Consider the following 19,509-nt stretch of genomic DNA (forward strand, 5'->3'; position numbering starts at 1 on the left):
TTCTCAATAGCTGTCATGTGCAAATTATGTTTTGTAATGCATCCTTTGTGATCCACATAAGTAACACAAAGCCTGCTCAGAGGCTCCTAGTCCAACTTCTGCATAACTGGGACTGTAGCAAAGTAGTTCACAATGTTACCAGATTCTCAGAATGGAAAGGGATTTTAATGTCCCACTAGGGAGATGGGGAAAGAAACCACAAAAGCAATCTCATCCTCAAATCACAGCAGAAGTACATGAGAAAGCAAGCACAAAATTACTAGAAGAATAAGGGGTACAAGGTTACCAAGCCAGATGCTGTGACAAGGGCGTAACTTTGAAAGGAAAGATTCTCAAAGCACAGAAGAATCACAGAATGGAGCAAAGCTAAGAGGTAAAAGGCAGAACTGAGAGCTAAGCACGGTGTGAAATGCAGGATCCCACAGAAATTGGGAATGCTAAAAAAAGGCCAGAAGCACTGTAGGAACTGGCTACACTCCAGAAAAAGAGCAGAAACCAGACCTACGAATATACAAGAGGAGGGCAGAAGTTGTGAGGTTTGCATGGTGCTCCAAAGTTACTGGACTCCGCTAGGACTCCTGCTCACTTACACAATTTGCTGTGAAGTATTCTGCCTGGGAACATCAATCTGGTACACGATGGAAACCCATGTTGTGCAAGTTGCATGGAAAAATAAAATGGAAACACAGATGTAATTAGGGCCAACCTGAACACTTGGGGTCATTAAGGTAGGAAGTGTGCCATGTTTCTCCATACTGAGCAGCAGATCAGGCTTTTCAATAGCACTCAAGGGATTTTTCAGATATCCAGTTTAAAAGCATCTACGATACCCACATCCACGTAATAAATGCTCAGTACATGTAAATAATCAAATCCCTTTACAGTGTCCAAAGGTGGGCATCCATACAGTTCAATAGAATAGATATTCCTATGCCACACATCTTTAAGACTTTCAGCTAGTTTAAAAACACAAAACAGACACTACCATGACAGAAATAATTCTTGCTCCATTCTTCCTTCTTAACTAGCATGAAAAATAATTTGGCTACCATGAGCAAGTATGGGCAGAAGCACACAGCTCCAAAGCAATAATTTATTGTGGTTTTTAATAGAGTTCTGGATGCAGAAACTCCTTGCACAAGTGGGTACTACAGCCATTAATTAACTCCTATAAAGAGAACTCTGTGCTAGATACGCTCACTCATTTTGGTAAGACTGACAGTACCCAGCACACAAATGAGTTGAGCACAAGGGAGGAGGCCACAGTATCAGTCATTCAGTAACAAACGCTAGCACACATGCAAGTCAGCCCTAAGTCACTAAGCCAACACTTCCTTGCTTGTAACACAGCATATCACAGCCAGGTCAGAGTGTGGTTAGAGGCTGCACAAGCAGAGTACTTGCCATAGGGTGAGTTCATACCATAGCCTCCCCCACAACGGCTCCTTCAAGGGTCAACATCCTTGCAGGCAAACGGTAACACTGACAGTACAGATGGTCCAGTCTATTGTACTTTAATATATCTGGGCAAACTAAGATCAGAAATGCCACTTTTACACACTAAACAAGTACTACACACATCAGAACAACCAAAGATGCAATGTTAGTTCGTGCAATCATCATCTGTTAGAATTTGACACTGGGCTTTTTTTTTTTAAATAAATATATCAACAAAAAGTAGCCTCAAGACTACAACAATACGCTTGTCATATGACAATTATATCAACCAATTTCAAATGAGGCATGTATATGTTTCCTATTTATGTCCTGTAGCAGAGCAAAAATGATTCTGATATACCTCCAGCAGTGTGTGTTCATTGTAGGGCACACGTAAATTATTTTAAGGGAATAATACATCTCCAAGGACATTTTCATGGATTAAATGTCAGGAATGAAATATTGCATTTCAACTTAGTTAGGACCTTAAAGAATGAAAATAAAGACAATTATTGAGAGGTCTGAAGAACACTATTGATTTCTTTGCAATTCCAACTCTGAGGCACTTTATGCAGTCAAACAAAAAGAACTTCTATTTCAGGTTTTCATTACATAAAATTACGAAGTTATGTAAAGACGTAACGCTGACCATATTTTAAGTTATGAGAGAACTGCAGAATATCCAATTTAAAAGAGAGTTGTGTTTTAGGACTGCATTTTAAGCACAGAATTTTACACTCAATTACTGTGAAATAAATTACAGTTATGATCTATAGTTCTTTTTGCAATAACTTGATGGTCCTATACAAAGTCAGAAATTAAAAATCAGGAGGACATAAAAAGGCCAAATTCCAACAAGAGCCCCATAAAGCAGGTAGAAGTTATACATTTGGAAGGTACTTTGCTGCAGGCAAATGACTGCCAGCATTCCAAATCAACAGGCGAGGCAACTTACTGCAAAAGTTTCTTTAATTAGATGACAGGCTGTACTCAATACAGAGAATATTCTCACATAGACGCACCACTTAGTTACAATGGGATTCTGATCGTGATTATGGCATATGGGTACTACTCTAATGGCAAATTTAAATTTCTTACAGAAAAGAAATATGAATCATTAATTGCAAAATATACACAAAATTTTCATAGCACACCATATTAGAATACTTAAGTTGTCTTTATAAAAGCTTGTGGCAGTTTTTAGAGCTATCAATGCTGTTTAAAGAAAACATTCAAGACTGAAAACAACAATAAATGGGAAGAATATGGTATCTATGAAAAGTTGTATGTTCCATTTTATGGATATTACTTGACCGTCATCTGTTTCTATCCATTTAGGACCACTGTCATCAACTTACGCACTCCCAGAAAATTAAAAATAAAGCAATTTCCAAATAAAATATAGTTTTATAAACAGATTGCTTAGCATCATAAACATTTCATTACTAAACAGGTAGAACTTTCTTTTTAAAAAGTATTATAGCTCATAACCTTTTTGTATCATAACAGCTTTAAAAGATGACAGCTTTCCAAATACTGCATTGCTCGAGTTTCACAAAGTCTTCTTGGGATTTGTGACATTGTGAGGGATGGCCAAATGTTACAGCAACAGAATGCCAACAACAGATAAGGGTCAACTGTGTGATCCTTTGCCCTTCTAGCTGGAGCTGACAATTCACATCGAACTGCCCACTGCTTCTAAAAACTCCAGCAAGTGGGTCATTTCTTCCAATTGGTTATCCCCAGAGAGAAGTAAGAGATGGGGGAGGAAATACTGTGGCCCAGAGGCCCTGTGCCGGCTGTTGGATCAATGGCCAGTGTCAGCAGGCTTCTATTTAATGATGCTCAAACCAGCGCCAGCCTTGCTAACGGCCACACTTACCACTGATATCCACACTCAGGAAACGGGGTTCTGGAAAGACCAAATAATTGCTTCATTTTGCAGTATGCGGATTTTTTTTTTTTTAAAGGTATACGCCTCGCATTTTATGTTCATAGAATCAGTCCTTAGATTTTAACAAAGAAAACACGTTCACATTCACAACAGTGCAATGTGACAGTCAATGGCAGCTAGGAGCAATTACATCTAGGTGACTACAGATCAACTTCCAAACGTTCGCTGTAAAGAAGAATGCAGTGCTTTGTAAGCCTTGCTAATATATATAAAAATGCATATAAAGTTATTCCATACATATGGAACATTTTTTAATTATAATTTTAAGGTGAGAAGTATTTGGCAAACAAACCAGAAGTCATCCAAACATAACAATCAACAACAAGAACACACCACAGGAAAAAAACAAAGACAGGGCAACCCTTGTCCTATTTCTGCTATTACCCAAGGACTAAGTTATTTAAGTCATCTCCACATCCATGTAAGCTCTGGAGTGGAATGACTAAATTACAGAAACAAGATGACTCTACATGGTTCTTCAAATTACTGACTACTGTTATTACTGGAGATTTCATGCAAACTACCTACAAAAACTCTCCCACCCGAGGCAGGATTTTTCAGCCAGACTGAATTTCAGCCCCCAAACACACAGTACAGATCTCTCAGCTAAAGGAAAAATGACATACAGCCTTTCCTTTGAATTCAGCCTAGTGCATACTGCAGCTGGAGACCCCCGTATTTCCAAAGCCTATCACAGAGGTCACAGCATTAAAAAACTCTCCACAGTAATAACATCTTAAGACCCCTTTCTTCCCTGCAAACTCATTAAAACTTTTTAAGGTAGTCCTAAGAAAGCTGTCTTATGTCTGTCTAACAGAGCTTCTGCCCTGGGGGAATTCTCTTCCAGCTACAGGTGGATGCATTACAGCTGCTCAGACCGGACTCAAGCAAGAAGTCCTTCCTTGGGGGTCGCAATCAGTGCAACAGCATTTGGCTCTTCCTATGCTACTGAAAACAAACTTTTAATTCCTCCTATCCAGTGAGGAAAAGTATAGCAGGAAGAATTTTAGTCCTAACAGATCATAGTATGGAGAAATCATACTCTAAAATAATTGTCTTAGAATATGCAACAAAAATTATTATTGTTAAGAACACGTATTGAATCCTGCAAAATTAAATTACCTTATAAGATATTCTTCCACAAGAATAAAAGTTCTGAACCATTTGCAACTCCTTTTTTATTTTTTTAACCTTTTAAATTATATTAAGTCACTACAAATGAATGAAAATCAGAAGAAATTCTACCATGGGGAACTTGATGTACATCAGAGATGTGTGTTTACACAGTACCTCTAGCTTTCCTGATTCCCAGCGTCAGGTGGGTCTGACCTACATGGCTGGTGCTGGGAAACAAGAGAACAGAGCAGCATGTGCAGCTCCACCCCATGCCAGTACCTGCTTGGAAGCGAATACTACACAAGGCACACGCAGTCACCACGTCCCCTCTGCCGCCTGCACGGCACTAACGCGGACTGAGGCAAAGGACCCCAGCTGCCAGACAGCTGTGATACCCCATGAGCAGGTCTAAGGAAACACATGCCTTGTAAAAGCTCCAGTACAAAAATGATATACAGACACCATCACCCTGACAGATTGATAACTGTTAAATGATATAAGATCAAGAAATTATTCCTGGTTTAAGGAAATTGTCTCATAGGACTAAATTTCTGTTGGATTTGGAACTGAATCTACTTGTCATATTCTTTATTTGCTTCCAAGAAGTTTGTGGTCAGAAGTTTCAAATTTTGAGTTCTCATTTAACACATGGGAAAGTTTAACAAAACCAACTACTACTCTGAAAACTACCTCCCTCTCCCCAGTCATTTTCCTCCTCAAATCTCAGTTTTGATAAATCTCTCTAGGCAAGTTTCCACCATCACTTGAGAGTTTAAAAGTAGAGTTCCCATAACCATCAGCTATTCTGATGCATGTTAGCTTCCTTCCCATCCCATCCCCAGTGGTAAGCTACCTTCCTCAAGGCAGGCTCCAGAAGACAGAAATGCAGTAATGTTCAGGATCCCAACTTGCCTGCTTCATCACGGTGGGCAGTACTGTGCTCTGCCAGGAAACATCTAGTAGATTTAAAAGGTAACAACTGCGAACATCCAGACCATAAACATCACAGAACTTTTAAATCAAGTTTTACTGCCAAAACTTTTATTTTACACTCAAGTAGTAAATGAATATAGTGTACATGTCATACAGGATGCAGAAGTACTACATGAACATATTTATTTGTTTGCAACAACAGTTTCAGAAAATAAAACATTGCAAGTTCTCTATTTGTTTCAGTATTTGACTTATTTTTTGCAACATAAAGAACATTTGAGGAGTGGCAGGAGAACAAACAACAGCCATAATTTGTAACTGAGGAGTTTCTGACTGAACATAAGGAAAACAAGGTTTACAGTGAAGCTAAGCATTGGAGCATGCTGCCCAGAGAAGCTGCACAACCTCTATCCCTAGAGGTTTTCAAGATCCAACTGGCTGAAGCACTGAGCCCTCGTCTGAACTCAGCATTGACTCTGCTCTCAGCAGGACGTTGGACTAGAGAACTCTCTCAAGGTCCTTTCCAACCTGAATGATTCTACAATTTGATTCAAGCACAATCAGCAGCCAAATTCAAATAAGTAGACGCTTCCCTTCTTCCCCTCTCCCAACAAAATCTTACCAGAAAATGCAATACTCATCTTTAATGATCATCTTTACAACAGTCGAGCATGACTGAAATCAAACAAACAACCAGCAAATGAAGTGTACAGAAGAATACCAACTCCACATTAAAAGGCAAGCTAAGAGTCTTTGCATGATTTAAAATTTTCTTTGTAACAGCAAACACACATTTTTAATGCCAAGTGTGTAAAGAGCAATAAACGACTGTGTAATAAATGCCAAAGACCTTTCTAGTAATTTTTAAATGGGAGATTTCCTATTCACACTGAGAAAGGATACCATAGGAACATAAGCAGGGTAACACCAACATTTCAGTTTCCAAGTTTCTATTAGCCCTCAACACACTGGCAGTACCATGCCCCCAGCAAGTGCCCCAGGGAAGCCAGAGAATGAGGAGCTAGGAGGCCGAGAGGAAACAGGGAACCCCAAGACATCTCTATCTTGGGGACCATTTCTGTCCAGTTTGAGACCTCTTTCTATTGCTAGGATTTAAATGCAAAGCAAGTGGAACTATCAGGAAGGACTCAATGCACCTAATTTATTTCCATAAGAACAGAAGATTTCAGACAAAAGGTGTAAGGCCTCCACCCATCATTAAGGCAGCTGTAGAAGAACAAATGAACTAATGGTATGACATGATACAAACTGACAACAAAGAATAAACATAAAACCCAAAAAATACTAAAAGTCTGTTTTGTGCCAACAGGCAACTGATCCTCTAGAAGAAAAGAATTCTTCTGGTGCAAATAAACAGTGATTAAATGTGTGTATATCCACAGACACCAAACTGAATCTGACATTCAGCTCTACATCCTACAGTTCCAAAACCCCAAACTTTTTAAGTTTTATAGAGAATTTTGCTTCTCAATCTCAACATATATACAAGGTTAATTGTGAGCAGTCAAAGGTCAGACAATTTGATCAACAGTGAATCTCTGCAAACATACAGTCTTCCAAATCTGAAAGTCTGCTAAAACTGTGAAGTCAGATAGTGCACCTAATACAGAAAACCATGCAGTCCACCATGCAGGCAGATCTGATTTGGTTTTAAATTAGGGTAGTGTGGATAGAGAAGTAGTACAGCACAGTTCTAAACCTACAGGACAAATAAACATTTCACTGTCAATAAGAACTTGCAATACTGCTGCAAGTATACAAGCTACCTGGTTTGCATCTGGCTCAACTGTATCTACACTAGCCTGCAGTATCTTCAGGTGGGCAAGATACAGAGGGCAGCAAATAAGAGAAGCCAGTGTAAGGCTGGGATGATAACAACGAGGAGCATTGCACCTAACACTCTGGATCCAGCCAGTGAAGCTCTTCAGTACATTCTTATTTCAAGCAATGGTAAAAGCACCAAAATCAAGCTACTATAACAAGAAAACAACTGTTAGCTGTGTGTGCTGAAACAAGACAAGTCAAAGTTACATACAATGAATACAAAGAAAAGAAGGGCAAAAACTTTGAAGTGGTAGAAAAAATAAATCAAGGCCCAAATTCAAGAACTTCTGAAATACTTGAAGGAATAGAATCTACTCCAGCTCTAGAGTCCTGAAATAAGACCAAATTTGTGGGACTTAAGTCTCTGAAAAACACAAAATAAGTAATAATTTGGTGGAGTTCCTTCTTTAACGCATGAAACAGCTAAAGGCCAATGACAGGAGTCTAGTCCTATCAATTTTAATACTTTGAAGGGAGAAAAGACGTCAAAATGACACAGAGGCTAATACAGTGAAGATAAAAGATCAGAAAGAACACATATAGTGGAGAGGGCTGGAATCTGATACTAACTTTGAGACATTTGATATGCAGGCATGGGAGAAGTGTCAGAGATACAAAAATTGTGGCCCTGGAAAACAGGCAGGTAAAATTGTCAGGGATGTTAGAAAATAGTCTAGAGGGAGTTAGGAATAAAAATTAGATCTTTGAATCTGAACAGGTCTGAGACTGTGGCTGGATACTCAAGGAATCATCTGGAGATAGAACTATGGGAGAATCAAACTGAGGAAGGAAGCACTGGATTTTTGGTGCATTCAAATTAAAGTGTAAAGTCAAAAACTTGAAAATAAACTGGAGTGAGGATGTTCAGGTACATGAAATTAGGGGATGACAATCAGACAATCAGAGAATAAAGAGCAAAAGAGAACCAGATAGGATGACAGGTGCAATCCCCTTCAAGACAGAGAAAAGAGAAACTTTGTTGCTAGTGAAGGAAATGAGAGGAGGATTTAAAGAGGAAGAAGTAATTCAGTGAAAGGAGCAAGAGCTATAAAAGATACAGAACTAAAAGGGGCAAACCTGCACAGTTAAGAGACAGAGAAACCCTGTTCAGAAACATATTCTGAGAAAGAAAAACAATTTTGAAAAGGATCTTGTCACACAAAAATCAGGACTGGTTTTGAAGATACATTTTGTAACAAGAATGAATGGTGAAATGAACACTAAATCTGCAAGCAAACTCAACAAGAAAAAAAAAAGGTGGGATAAAAGTGATTAAAAAGTCCATTTGGTAAGAGAATTATAAGGCAAAGCCGAGTCCAAAGCTGTGTTCTGTTGATATACTCTTCAGAGATATTCTAAAAGGCAGGAATGGATATTAAGAAGTTACAAGAAAAAAAAAATGTCTGGGGAAAGGAATGGAGACAGGGCAATGTGAGAAGCAACCCAAGAAACCACGTATAGAGAAGGAGATAGAGATGAAAATAAAGACAAGTGAGCCAAAGGAAGTGAGGCCAATGAAGGAAGGAGGCAGCTGAGAAGAGTAAAGGAGTCAGAAAGGTTAATAGACTGGAGATCCCAAAAGGAGTGAGTGACAGGGTAGAGGAGAAAGAAAGACAGATAAGCTGAAAGAGAGCAGGTAGTGATCAGAGAAAAGGAATTTAGAAATGAGAGATAATAAAGTGAACAGTATTTAGTAAAGACAAGGTCATGGGAATGATTGAGGCAGTGAGAAAATCTGTCTAAAACTGAAAATCAAAGGCGTCAGGATGGAAAAACAGAATGAAGAACAATGGCGTTAAGTAGTTATCGGGGGTAAAAACAATATGGTTTGCCCATGGTGAGGGATAAAATTTGAGAAGCCAGAAATGGGTTGAGTTTAGCAAAGTCACAAAGAAAGAAGCAAACTAATGGCCACTAGGAAAACTAGACACAGAGGACTTCAAATCAAGACGACAGAAGAGCAGACAACAGGACAGATGAAGCAGCAGCAGTGGAAGATAGGAATCGTAGGACTTCAGAAGTGAATATGAAAGGGAAACTATTTTTAAAAAACATCAACTGAAGAACAAGGTTCAGGGAAGGGAGTAAAGTTTGAAAAAGAACCTTAAAAATCTATATTTGAGTCATGTTCAGAAATATAAGTAACACCTCACTGGGCACGCCCAGCACCTGTATTCCCCTCCTTGGGTGATCTTGGCAGAAACGGTTAGACATTCACTCAGACCAAACCAGAGATCAGAAATTCAGAAGACCAGCATTGCCACTGGCTAGATGATGTGGGGATATGGCAGGGTTGGAAAAACTTGTGATAATTAAAGAAGTATTAAAAATGATGGAAAGGCAGTGATTTGAACTCTGCTATCCAGCACCTTTACTTCCAGATTAAATTCTCCAAAAAACAAGACCTGAAGGCCTTCACTGACTCTCCCTCACATCAACCTCCTGTTCCTAGAAGCTCAAACACCTGACGCAGCATTCGCCACCAGCATTCAGATTCAGCCATTAAGATTCTCATCTCGCTGTTGAACAGCGAAAACAGAGATTAAGTGGACAGATTGTTAAAAACGAACATCACTGCGATTTTGGGTCCCATTCAGAGATATCAGAGAACCACTGGCATAAGTCGCCTTTCTCCATTTCCAAGCCTCTGTCAAGAATTTCACTCTATGGCTGTCTTAATCATGAGCATGAATAAAACACCAGCCTTCTCAGGCACTTCTAATACTGTATTTCATCTTCTGGTATATTGACATGTTTTTAAAGTTTCTGCTCATTACAAAAAGACGACATACTTCTATTGCCTGCTCGTACAATTGGTAGTTGGATCATTAGAGTGTAACAGAAGATAGGGGAAAAAACACATTATTCCTTGCTACCAAACCAGTAACACAGAAAGTATAAAAAGTGAGCTGAGCATATTTCTATATACCCTACTGATTACTATTTATTTATGTGTGTATACAAGGTTCACTCAGTATTACTGAAATTATGTAAAAATAGCCTACCTATATAAATAAGAGCTCACAGGACTAGGGCCATAATTGGAGCTCTTCATTATTTTTATGTTTTTTGGATATTTTCATATGGTTTGGAAATAATTTTAGTTTTTTTTTAAATTTTAGATAAAGACAATTTTTGGATTAATTATGAATATATCTGATGTAGTATTTTTAGATAAATTTTTGACAAATAATACTAAGAAGTTTTTTTTCCAGTGTACTTGTCTTCTGTTACAGTCAAGAAAACTCACCTATAATCAACTACTGGAACCAGTAAATTGTCCACAAGATAGGTAACATCTACTGTAACATATATATATATATATCTGTAACAAGAAAAGTTTGAAAAAATATCATAGAAACACTCTAATTTTTAGATTATAGTTAATATTTCTATGTTTCATTTCTATTAGACTACTGCACAAGAGGGGAGCTTTCAAGACAAGACAAAGATTTTATGCAGTGTCATTCAAAGCACAAAGTTCACTCATGAAGCAAGTTAATACTGTGGCATTACTGAAATAAAAGGAGGAGCTAGTTAGACATTCTGGTTAGAAATGTAACACATTCTCTTTAAAGAAAATAAAGACATAATGCAATAGCTTAAAATAAATAGTGCCAAGTGTCACCATCAACAATGTATGAAAAATAGAATGATGTATTATAAAAGAAAATATTTTATAAGTGTATGGCATGCATTGGAGTGTTATAACAGGCTTATTTTCATATGTTACCAGGTGCTTTACTTAGGGGATAGATTCTACAATCCCCAGTTCTATAACTCGCTCTATTAACCCATATGGGCTTCTTAATTATAAAGTTTGGCACCAGAGTCATCTGTACCATTCATTTTACATATTTTAAAACAGGAACAACTATTTCTTTTCCTCAGCATAAGATTTAATCATAAACGCTAAAAAAAAAACAATAAAAAAATTTAAATGCTTAAGTATGCACATTTGCTAACTCTTACCTCACGATTTCTTTACTCGATGTACCCTTCCAGACAGGAGGGGGGAAAAAAAAAATTATTGGTTTCTTTCAAGAGAAGTTCAGTACTCGATGCATAACGTTAGATGCAAATAGCCTGACTGTGCTGGGTTTTTTCCAGTGATTTTTAAATGTTCTAGTACATTTTTGGAAAAAAAATGGTTCAAGTACTTGTGCATATTAGGGCTAATCCTGGCAGTCAAACAAGTATCATGCTGCCTTGTCCAATACAAACCATTTCATTCTATGACATATGAACTATTGTTATAGAACATAACCATCACTTTTAAAATTCAATAATCAGATAATGAAGACAAATCTAGAGGCTGCTAGACACAAACAAGGTTTCTCAAATACTTCCTCCCTAGAAATTGTTCCACTGAAGTCCTACAAGATTAAGTATACAGAGAAGCTAGAAGGAAAACTAAGGATTCATCCTACAAAAATCTAGAAACAAAAATAAAAAAATATGTATTAAGATGAGCTGATGATCTGGCACATACTATTTAAAAACTATTTTGCTAAACAATTTCCACGGCATTTGTAGTTTTAAAAAATACAAAACCAGAAAAAACCCTGACCTAGCTTGAACATTTCATCCAGAAACCCCACAGCTGGATTTTTATTCTCTGAGCATTACATCAAATCAAAAATTAAAGCTACACAGAGAAACAAAAAAAAAAAATCTGAGCGTGCAGGGAACTGACTGCATCTAGAACCTGTATGAGTATGTACATACCCCTGCTTTTATTTGAGCTAACTTCTTTTTACTCACATACGGAAAAAGATTTAACTGACCATAACATCTTCGCAATACCACTGCTAATAATTATGTTTTGACAGTTCTGTATAAAAAGTTCAGTCTTGAAACTCAAGAAATTTCAGTCCATTCTCCATTTTTACCACATTTAAAAATGAGACACCTTCCTTCCTTAACAATAAAAATATTATTTAAGCATACCCGAAAAGGCACTAAGGTCTAACAAAATTATTCTGAATTTCCTTTTCAACTAATAAAGTATTTGTAAGACATTTTGCATATATATATTTATTTCCCAAATGAAGGAGTAGCAACTTGCTCTTAAACATAAAAGCTAAAATTTACTTTTGCTAAATACAAAACTAATTCTCAGGATACAGTATACAAAATCAGATATTCATGAAGAATACATTTTGTGTTATACTGCACTATTATATCTTTTCTAAAAGGTTTCTGTATTTAAAAAAAAAAAATGCAAAAAAACCCAACCAACATTACCACAAGGTCATTCAAATTCTTTTAAACACAGAAATCTACAAACAGTGACATATACATCAACAGTTGGGAAGTTGTAACTTAAAGATCGCATCTTTTAATCAGACCTTCTCATAAACACTAGCCTCAAAAGAACCCTATTTGCTACAAGAAGCATCTGCATGGTTTTAAGACTTAACTATGCAGACTCCTATTGCCCCAGGGCAGTGCTGCACAAGCCTATTGAAAACGATCAGATTGCAGAATCAACACCTTAAATTTTCCCAGAAAACCTCCAACAAATGTTTTATGTGCATTATGACAGAATAAAAAAAGGGATGTTACAAAAATTTCAGCATGACGATTTTTTATGAAACTATTTCCCATCACATTTGGCAAGCAGAGAACTAATCCTATCGCCTGTCTACTCTTAACTGCAAGCTGCAATTCAATATAAAATACAATAACTTTCTATAATAATTATGTTCCTCTTAGAACAAAGAGTAAAATAAAGTTAACTGTGCTGATTCATACTTTCCATAAATTACTAAAAAGGTGAGAGATTCAGACATTTTGCTTCTGGATAATAAGCCTAATATCTGTATCATGTGCAAAAGTGCAACTGTGTTTTAGAACTGAGGCCCAACTGAGTTTTTGTTATTAAAGAAAATATACTTGAGCCCACTTAACATGGAAAACAGTGGTTCTCGGTATCTTTTAAAGTTATGCTTTACATATTTATACCTGTTGTACAACTGCAAGTTAGTAAAAAATACAAAATATAGAAATAAACAGAAAATAACAAAGCTTGTATATAAATTGGTTTACAATTCAAAGCACAACAGTAAGCTTCAAATAATTACATTTCTGTAACACACAAAGAGGTGGGATGACTTGTTTAAAATACTTGGTTATTTCTGCTCTTTTCTTCATGATCTGATGTCTGCTTAGCTGCTTGCAGTGTGTGCGTGCATACGTTTCGCTACATCGTAGACATAGGTTATGTCTGGTCGCTTCTCTGGATCCGGGTTGATGCACATATTAACTAATTGTCGCAGCTAGGAAAGGAAAATAACATGACAGGATCGTTGGCTTTCTTACAAGTAGTATTTATGCATTATCAAATTCAAATTAATAAGACTGGCAAAAATTAGCCAAACAGCAATTCTGCATAAACACACACTCAACCCTCCCTCTCTTGACACACTGCACGCTGTTCTATGCAAGCATGCATGCAATGTACTCCCATGATTTTTACATTTCCTGTTGTCCAGGAAAACTGATGAACAAATTTAAGTTCTAATGCTTTTAACATATAACTTTAGATATGCATTTAGTCCCATTACACATCATTTAAATTAAAAATTCTTGTGCTTTTGGAGGACTATGCCTGCAAGTCCCAGAAGGCTGACAGCAGCACAGAGAGAAGTAAATCGGGACGGCTTGCTCATTCACTCCTGATACAAGAGTTAGCCAACAATAAATGGCACTGCTGCATGACAGGTTCCAACAAACAAAAGGCAGTGATTCTCCTTATAACACAGTTAACCTGCAGAACCTCCTGCTGCTAGAAGGTACCAATACCCATGCATTCAGGAAGCAATTGAACAAATTAAACCCACTGAGAGCTATTTAATATAAAGACTCCACCTTCGACTGAGGAAATCTGTGAACTTAAAACTGGAAGCTGGGAAATTATTTTGGGGAAGTATCACATTATGCTGGACCTGTTACTCCACTTGCCCACTATTGGAGACACGATACTAGATTAAATAACCTTTGGTCTATGTCCTGATATCTGTTCTTAGGATTAAACCCTTGATTTTTTTTTATGTTCAAATATGTTCACGGAAGTCTCTACCTCAGAAGAAACAAATCACTATATGACTAGAAATCCCCATGGTTCCACAAGCACCATAATTTATTAGGTCTTCTGTAGCACACATACTCAGCAGAAGCAACCCCAAAGAGCTTCCACACCATTCAGATACTTCTCATCGCCTTCACAAACTGGCAGAAGAGTTGCAGGGTTTTCTTCTTCCTCTGATATGCCTAAGAACTTATAACGTTAGAACTTAATATATTGTCTGGATTACCTTCTGATGGGGCATCTATTTTAAGTTGTGTGCATCTCCTAAGCATTTTTCAACGCTTCATGAGGACTTACTAAAATGTTTACCATCCTTTGCAAAAGTAACTTAACCAACTCTGAAGCTCTTCCTTTATGCTTTTGTTAGTTTTGCTAAATCCTCCTGGATCTCCTTATAGCGGGGGGGCAGCGGGGGGGTGAGGGGCATGACAGAAAAACACCTTGTTCCACCCTTCTATGGCAATATGTCAAATTTGGTTCAGTCTCCCTCCCAGTACTACTAGTTATGATTACTAAAAAAATAATCTGTAATTACTGCAACTAACACAGAGCGACCTCATCACCACGATTATTCAAAAGTAACATAGATTGCATATTCAAACCTGCCATCAGAGAGTTTTCTTCCTGCTTTTTATAAAAAGACCAAGAGAATTTTAAATTATAATTATACTCCTTTCACTTTTCACAGATTAATTTAAATACATGGGAATAGGAAATCGAAAAGTTAAGAAACACTGCATGCCACTATTTAAAACTTTGTCCACTAGCTGTTGCAGAAACATTGCAAACTGTACAGAATGTACACGTTTTTCATATTTAACAATACAAAAACTATGTCACTAGACTTCCATCTTCTTTAGCAAGAAGAGCTTAATATTTAAAAATAAGATCATTAATTCTGAAGATAGTGGTCAGATCGCTGTATTGAAGAAAAACATTAAATGAAAATAATCTGTAACAGACTTGCTATTTGAATCTTAAATATGCTAAATATAATTTGACTAATGGAGTTATAAAAGCCATCATATTGCTTCTGGCAACCAATAAATAAAATACAATACCACTGACAGGAAAAACTATTAGCCTGTAATAACTCCCAAACATTTAGAGAACAGAATGTAGGAAATCATTAACTAGTGTAAGAAATAATAATTGCCAACATGTAATAGAAATACGCAAAGAAAAACAATCTCCTGTAGAAGCAGGTGAGGCACAGTGTAAGCAACAGGCACAATGTATTAGCAGAGATGAGCAGCTTGCTATGCCACACCTCAGACAGCCTGCAGGAAAAACAGGAAAGACTGAAGAACATCCAAAAACCTCAAGCCTGAAATTAGACGCAAATAAGTAAACATTTTGTAAAGAGAACACAAGTGTAATTTATCTGCAGAATACTACATTGAATCTTGTACGCATACGTTTATCTTTCTCTGTGAAGACTTCCATCTGTTCAATAGAACTACATACAGTAAATAAAGCCTTAGTAAAAGACCTTGAAGGAGTGAAACCTATAAAGCTATCACCAGAGGCGAAACAGAGTATTCTTTCTCCTGTTTTTACCAGCTGTATATCAATAACTTTACTGTAGGTAGAACAGCAGAAGTAAATCTTCAAGAAATTTACCTGTGAAAAGCATGAGAAGCTTTGTTTACCTCCAGTAGGCTACTTCATGTCTTTTCAATCCTGGCCTGCAAGTAACACTGATTTTTTTTTTTTTTTCCCCTAAACTGAACTTTATCATCTAAAAATCAATTTCAGACTCAAACTGTTTGTTAAGTCATTAGACAGGAAGCCTTCCTTCAGAGTTACTTTGTTACTGTTACCGTATATTATAATTCCAAGCTTCAATAAAATGGCCAAGAATATTCATTGCTTAGAAAAGAACTGTAGCAAAATAGCATCATTACTCAAAAGTACATGTAAGGCTTTAGGTCCTATTAATTCCTGTAAGTACACTTGCAAAAGCCATTCACCCACATGGTGTCTTGACGGCTGGCTTTTTGCAGCTTCTTATTTTTTACTCTAACCAAAATGTAGCTACTAATTGTTAGGATGCAAGAAAGGATCTACAAAAATATGTTCATATAACAGACAGTCACTGAATCAGCTTACTCAGAAATTCTCTTCCCAACATAGTGCAAGTGGTGAGCTCAATTAGTGACAAACCTTCACTATTACTGTAATAAAATAAACCGCAGAGCCATAGACCTCGCGTGGCTATGAGTCTTAACATTTAAATGTTGGTCACTCCTATTACTGCAAAATCTCCTTCCTCCTCCCCAGGCCAGAATCTCAGTCGTAAGGCAGGAACGCTCAGCTGATTATGCCTGGGACACTGCACAATGATAGCGCAGACTCCTGAGTAATTTCAAAATTTTTGAGCCTTGTTATTGAATAGCAAACCTTTGGGAGAAGGTGAAATAATTTTGCTATACAGGAGGAAAACAGTTACATAGGAAGATAGTCTTTCAGGACTGAAACTGAGACCATGCTGGATGCTAATACTTGGTTATAGCACTATTCCTTCTAACTCCTACAGGGATATCCATTTCAATAAACCTGAAATCCGCTTGTCAACCCCTCTAGTATTAATAAAATTTCCAATGTAGCAGAAGAGCCCAGCAGTACCATGGGAAGAGGCACTGGGATTCTGAAGTCAGACTATCATTAGAGACAGAGTAATTTTTTAGTATCCAGCACAGACTGGCCAACAGGCAGAGCAGACTTGTGACTGAGCTGGAGGGACCTCCTGTTGCATTCCCAAGCTGCAAACTTCTTTGGCTGCTTATTGTTCTTAACCTCCTCTGTGCACTTAGCACAATGACTGTCTTTAGCCTGGAGCTTAGCCTGACATCGGAGCAGTGGGACACACTTTCTTTAACTTCAGCAGGTTTTTCAGCTATGAAATAAATAGTTATCACTCAAGTCAGGAGGAGGGAGAAAGACAGAAATATGACAGGCAAGTACTTCGCATTGTTAGCCAGTTTAAGAAGATCAATTTTCACACAGGAAATTTTGGATGAGAGAAAAAAAACACAAAACGATTCTTACTCTGAATAGGACACCTTCTTGAATCCTTTCTTGGTGTTGTTCTCAAGACCTTCTGCTGGCAACTAACACTACCACTGTGGACCTGCTGGCTCATTCAGCCTTCACCTCCGAGTAGGAGGTTGGCTGTCAACTTTAGAAATGCACCTCAATCAAAGGGAAGATTTAAAAACTCCATTTATCATGAAAGCAACATGATACCAGTATTGACTGTTGAGATTTTAAGAGTATTGATCGGGAGTGGCAAGGGAGCCCCATCTTTGAATTCCCTAAAGCTGAACAGCTTTCAGTAAATGCTTGCGTACTCACCCCGACTAGCAGACGTTCTTAAAGAATATTCAAAAATTGAGATATCCAAAGTTGTTAAACATTTGAAAATCTTGGCTTGTGACTCTACTGCTGAAGCAATAGTTTGTGAAAATGCATCATAGGCTATTAGGATTTCTAATCAAAGGTTTTAAAAAAACCTATCCATCTGTCCATCTATCTTAAGGTGCATCTTTCTGTCATACTTATCTGATGACACAGATGCAATGCATTACTAACAGGTTGGTCTTACAGAGAGTTCAAAATTTAGAAAAAGTGTCACATCTTAAAACTCATTAAAATTTACTTACAAAAAGTTTCTCTAAAAAGCACTTGCCTTGTATTTTTTAATGTAAGTATTTACACTCCTATATCAGAGGATGCAGAGATCAATACTCAGTGAAATCTATCTTTCAGAAAATTCTTTGTTATAAAATATGAAATGGGTTTTACTGTTCAGTGAACCCTGTTCTTTACTGCTCACCAAGTGTGCTTCCAACCTGGTTAAAGGTTTGACATCTAGATTTCTAATATAGGTGAAACATTTAGGACAGTATCCCAATATGACAGATAACACTTGTTTGTTTCTTTTTTTTACAGTTCACGCCAGCACAGTATTTTTTCATACAAGTAAAAAAAAGGTCTGGTTTGGTGCAATGACTAACAAACGTACCTATTTTTCCATGTACTTTAGTGAAGACACAAGTCTTTATATCAGAACATAAAAACGTTCCCATTACAGTATCCATAGTTGATTACTTCTTTTAAGTAACTATTTTCATACTTATCACAGCTCTGATGCTCTCATCATGTTTTAAAATAACTTACATGTATTTTGCAAATAACTGGTTTATCCAAGATGCAGAAGTACGTGTCTGCTTTGAAATAAAGAAAACGTAACATGTTGTGCTTTGCATCTGTTTTCAACACTAGAAACTATACAGATGTAAGTAAAAGGTGGAATCTCTTTCCCCATCCAAACTTTAAGACCTTCTATCTGGGCCAGACTTTGATATTTGCCCCTTGGCTGGGAATCCGCATATCCAACTTCACACTTAGCTGCAGTGAAGTAGCCCTGCAGGCAGGCCAACTTCAACGAACCACTAGTGGTATCATCATTAAAATCCTGCTGAAGGTCACCATGGAAACCGCCTGCTGAGGCTTCGCTGCTGCACTCGGCATCTCCTAATCAGCTACCATGTGAAATGCAAATTCAGACAGTCTGAAAATTAGTCAAGAAGAATAGAGGATGAGGATGCAGATATGTGAAATATTCATGTGCTTCATGGAAAAAGGAAGACAGCATGAATGACACAACAAAGAACGGCCCCTGACATTCTTGCTATCATTTTGCATTATTGTTCACACCCTACCGTATTTCTAGGCCTCCAGTTCTGAAGTTGGTTATATGAACTGCCATATTTATAGTCTACAATAAATAATAATTAAAAATGGCCAAGATAAAATGACTAATTGGAAAACCCACGAAGAGGTATAGTGTATAAATTGCACAACAGATCGTTATTTCATCCTTTGTAACATCACTGAATTATCTTTTCAAGTCCAGATTGTTTCATAAAAGGGGAAAAATTGTCATTATAAACACAAAACAAAACAAAATACTGGGCAGCAATCTTTTATTAATAGTCCAATCACTGTCTTTGAATGCAAAAAAAATTTCAGGTTCAGAATTACAACTCCTACTCTATAAATGAAATTGCACAACACTTTATGTTTATTAAAAGTATTTCAGTGCTTGTGTTTGAGTTTTCAAAGT

General features: G+C 37.1%; 1 protein-coding gene across 4 annotated transcripts in view; it reads right to left on the minus strand.

Moving 5' to 3' along the window:
• Positions 1-5,526: 5,526 nt before the first annotated feature.
• NEK7 (NIMA related kinase 7) overlaps positions 5,527-19,509 on the minus strand; it is a 78,982-nt gene continuing 64,999 nt past the window's right edge. For all 4 annotated transcript variants that reach the window (XM_074876744.1, XM_074876746.1, XM_074876743.1 and 1 more), the window contains one exon: positions 5,527-13,566. In XM_074876744.1, coding sequence (XP_074732845.1) covers positions 13,456-13,566 — 111 coding nt within the window. In that variant the 3' untranslated portion in view covers positions 5,527-13,455. The remainder of the gene's footprint in view (positions 13,567-19,509) is intronic.

Source organism: Strix uralensis, chromosome 8 (assembly GCF_047716275.1).
Source record: "Strix uralensis isolate ZFMK-TIS-50842 chromosome 8, bStrUra1, whole genome shotgun sequence".
Taxonomy (NCBI): Eukaryota; Metazoa; Chordata; class Aves; order Strigiformes; family Strigidae; genus Strix; species Strix uralensis.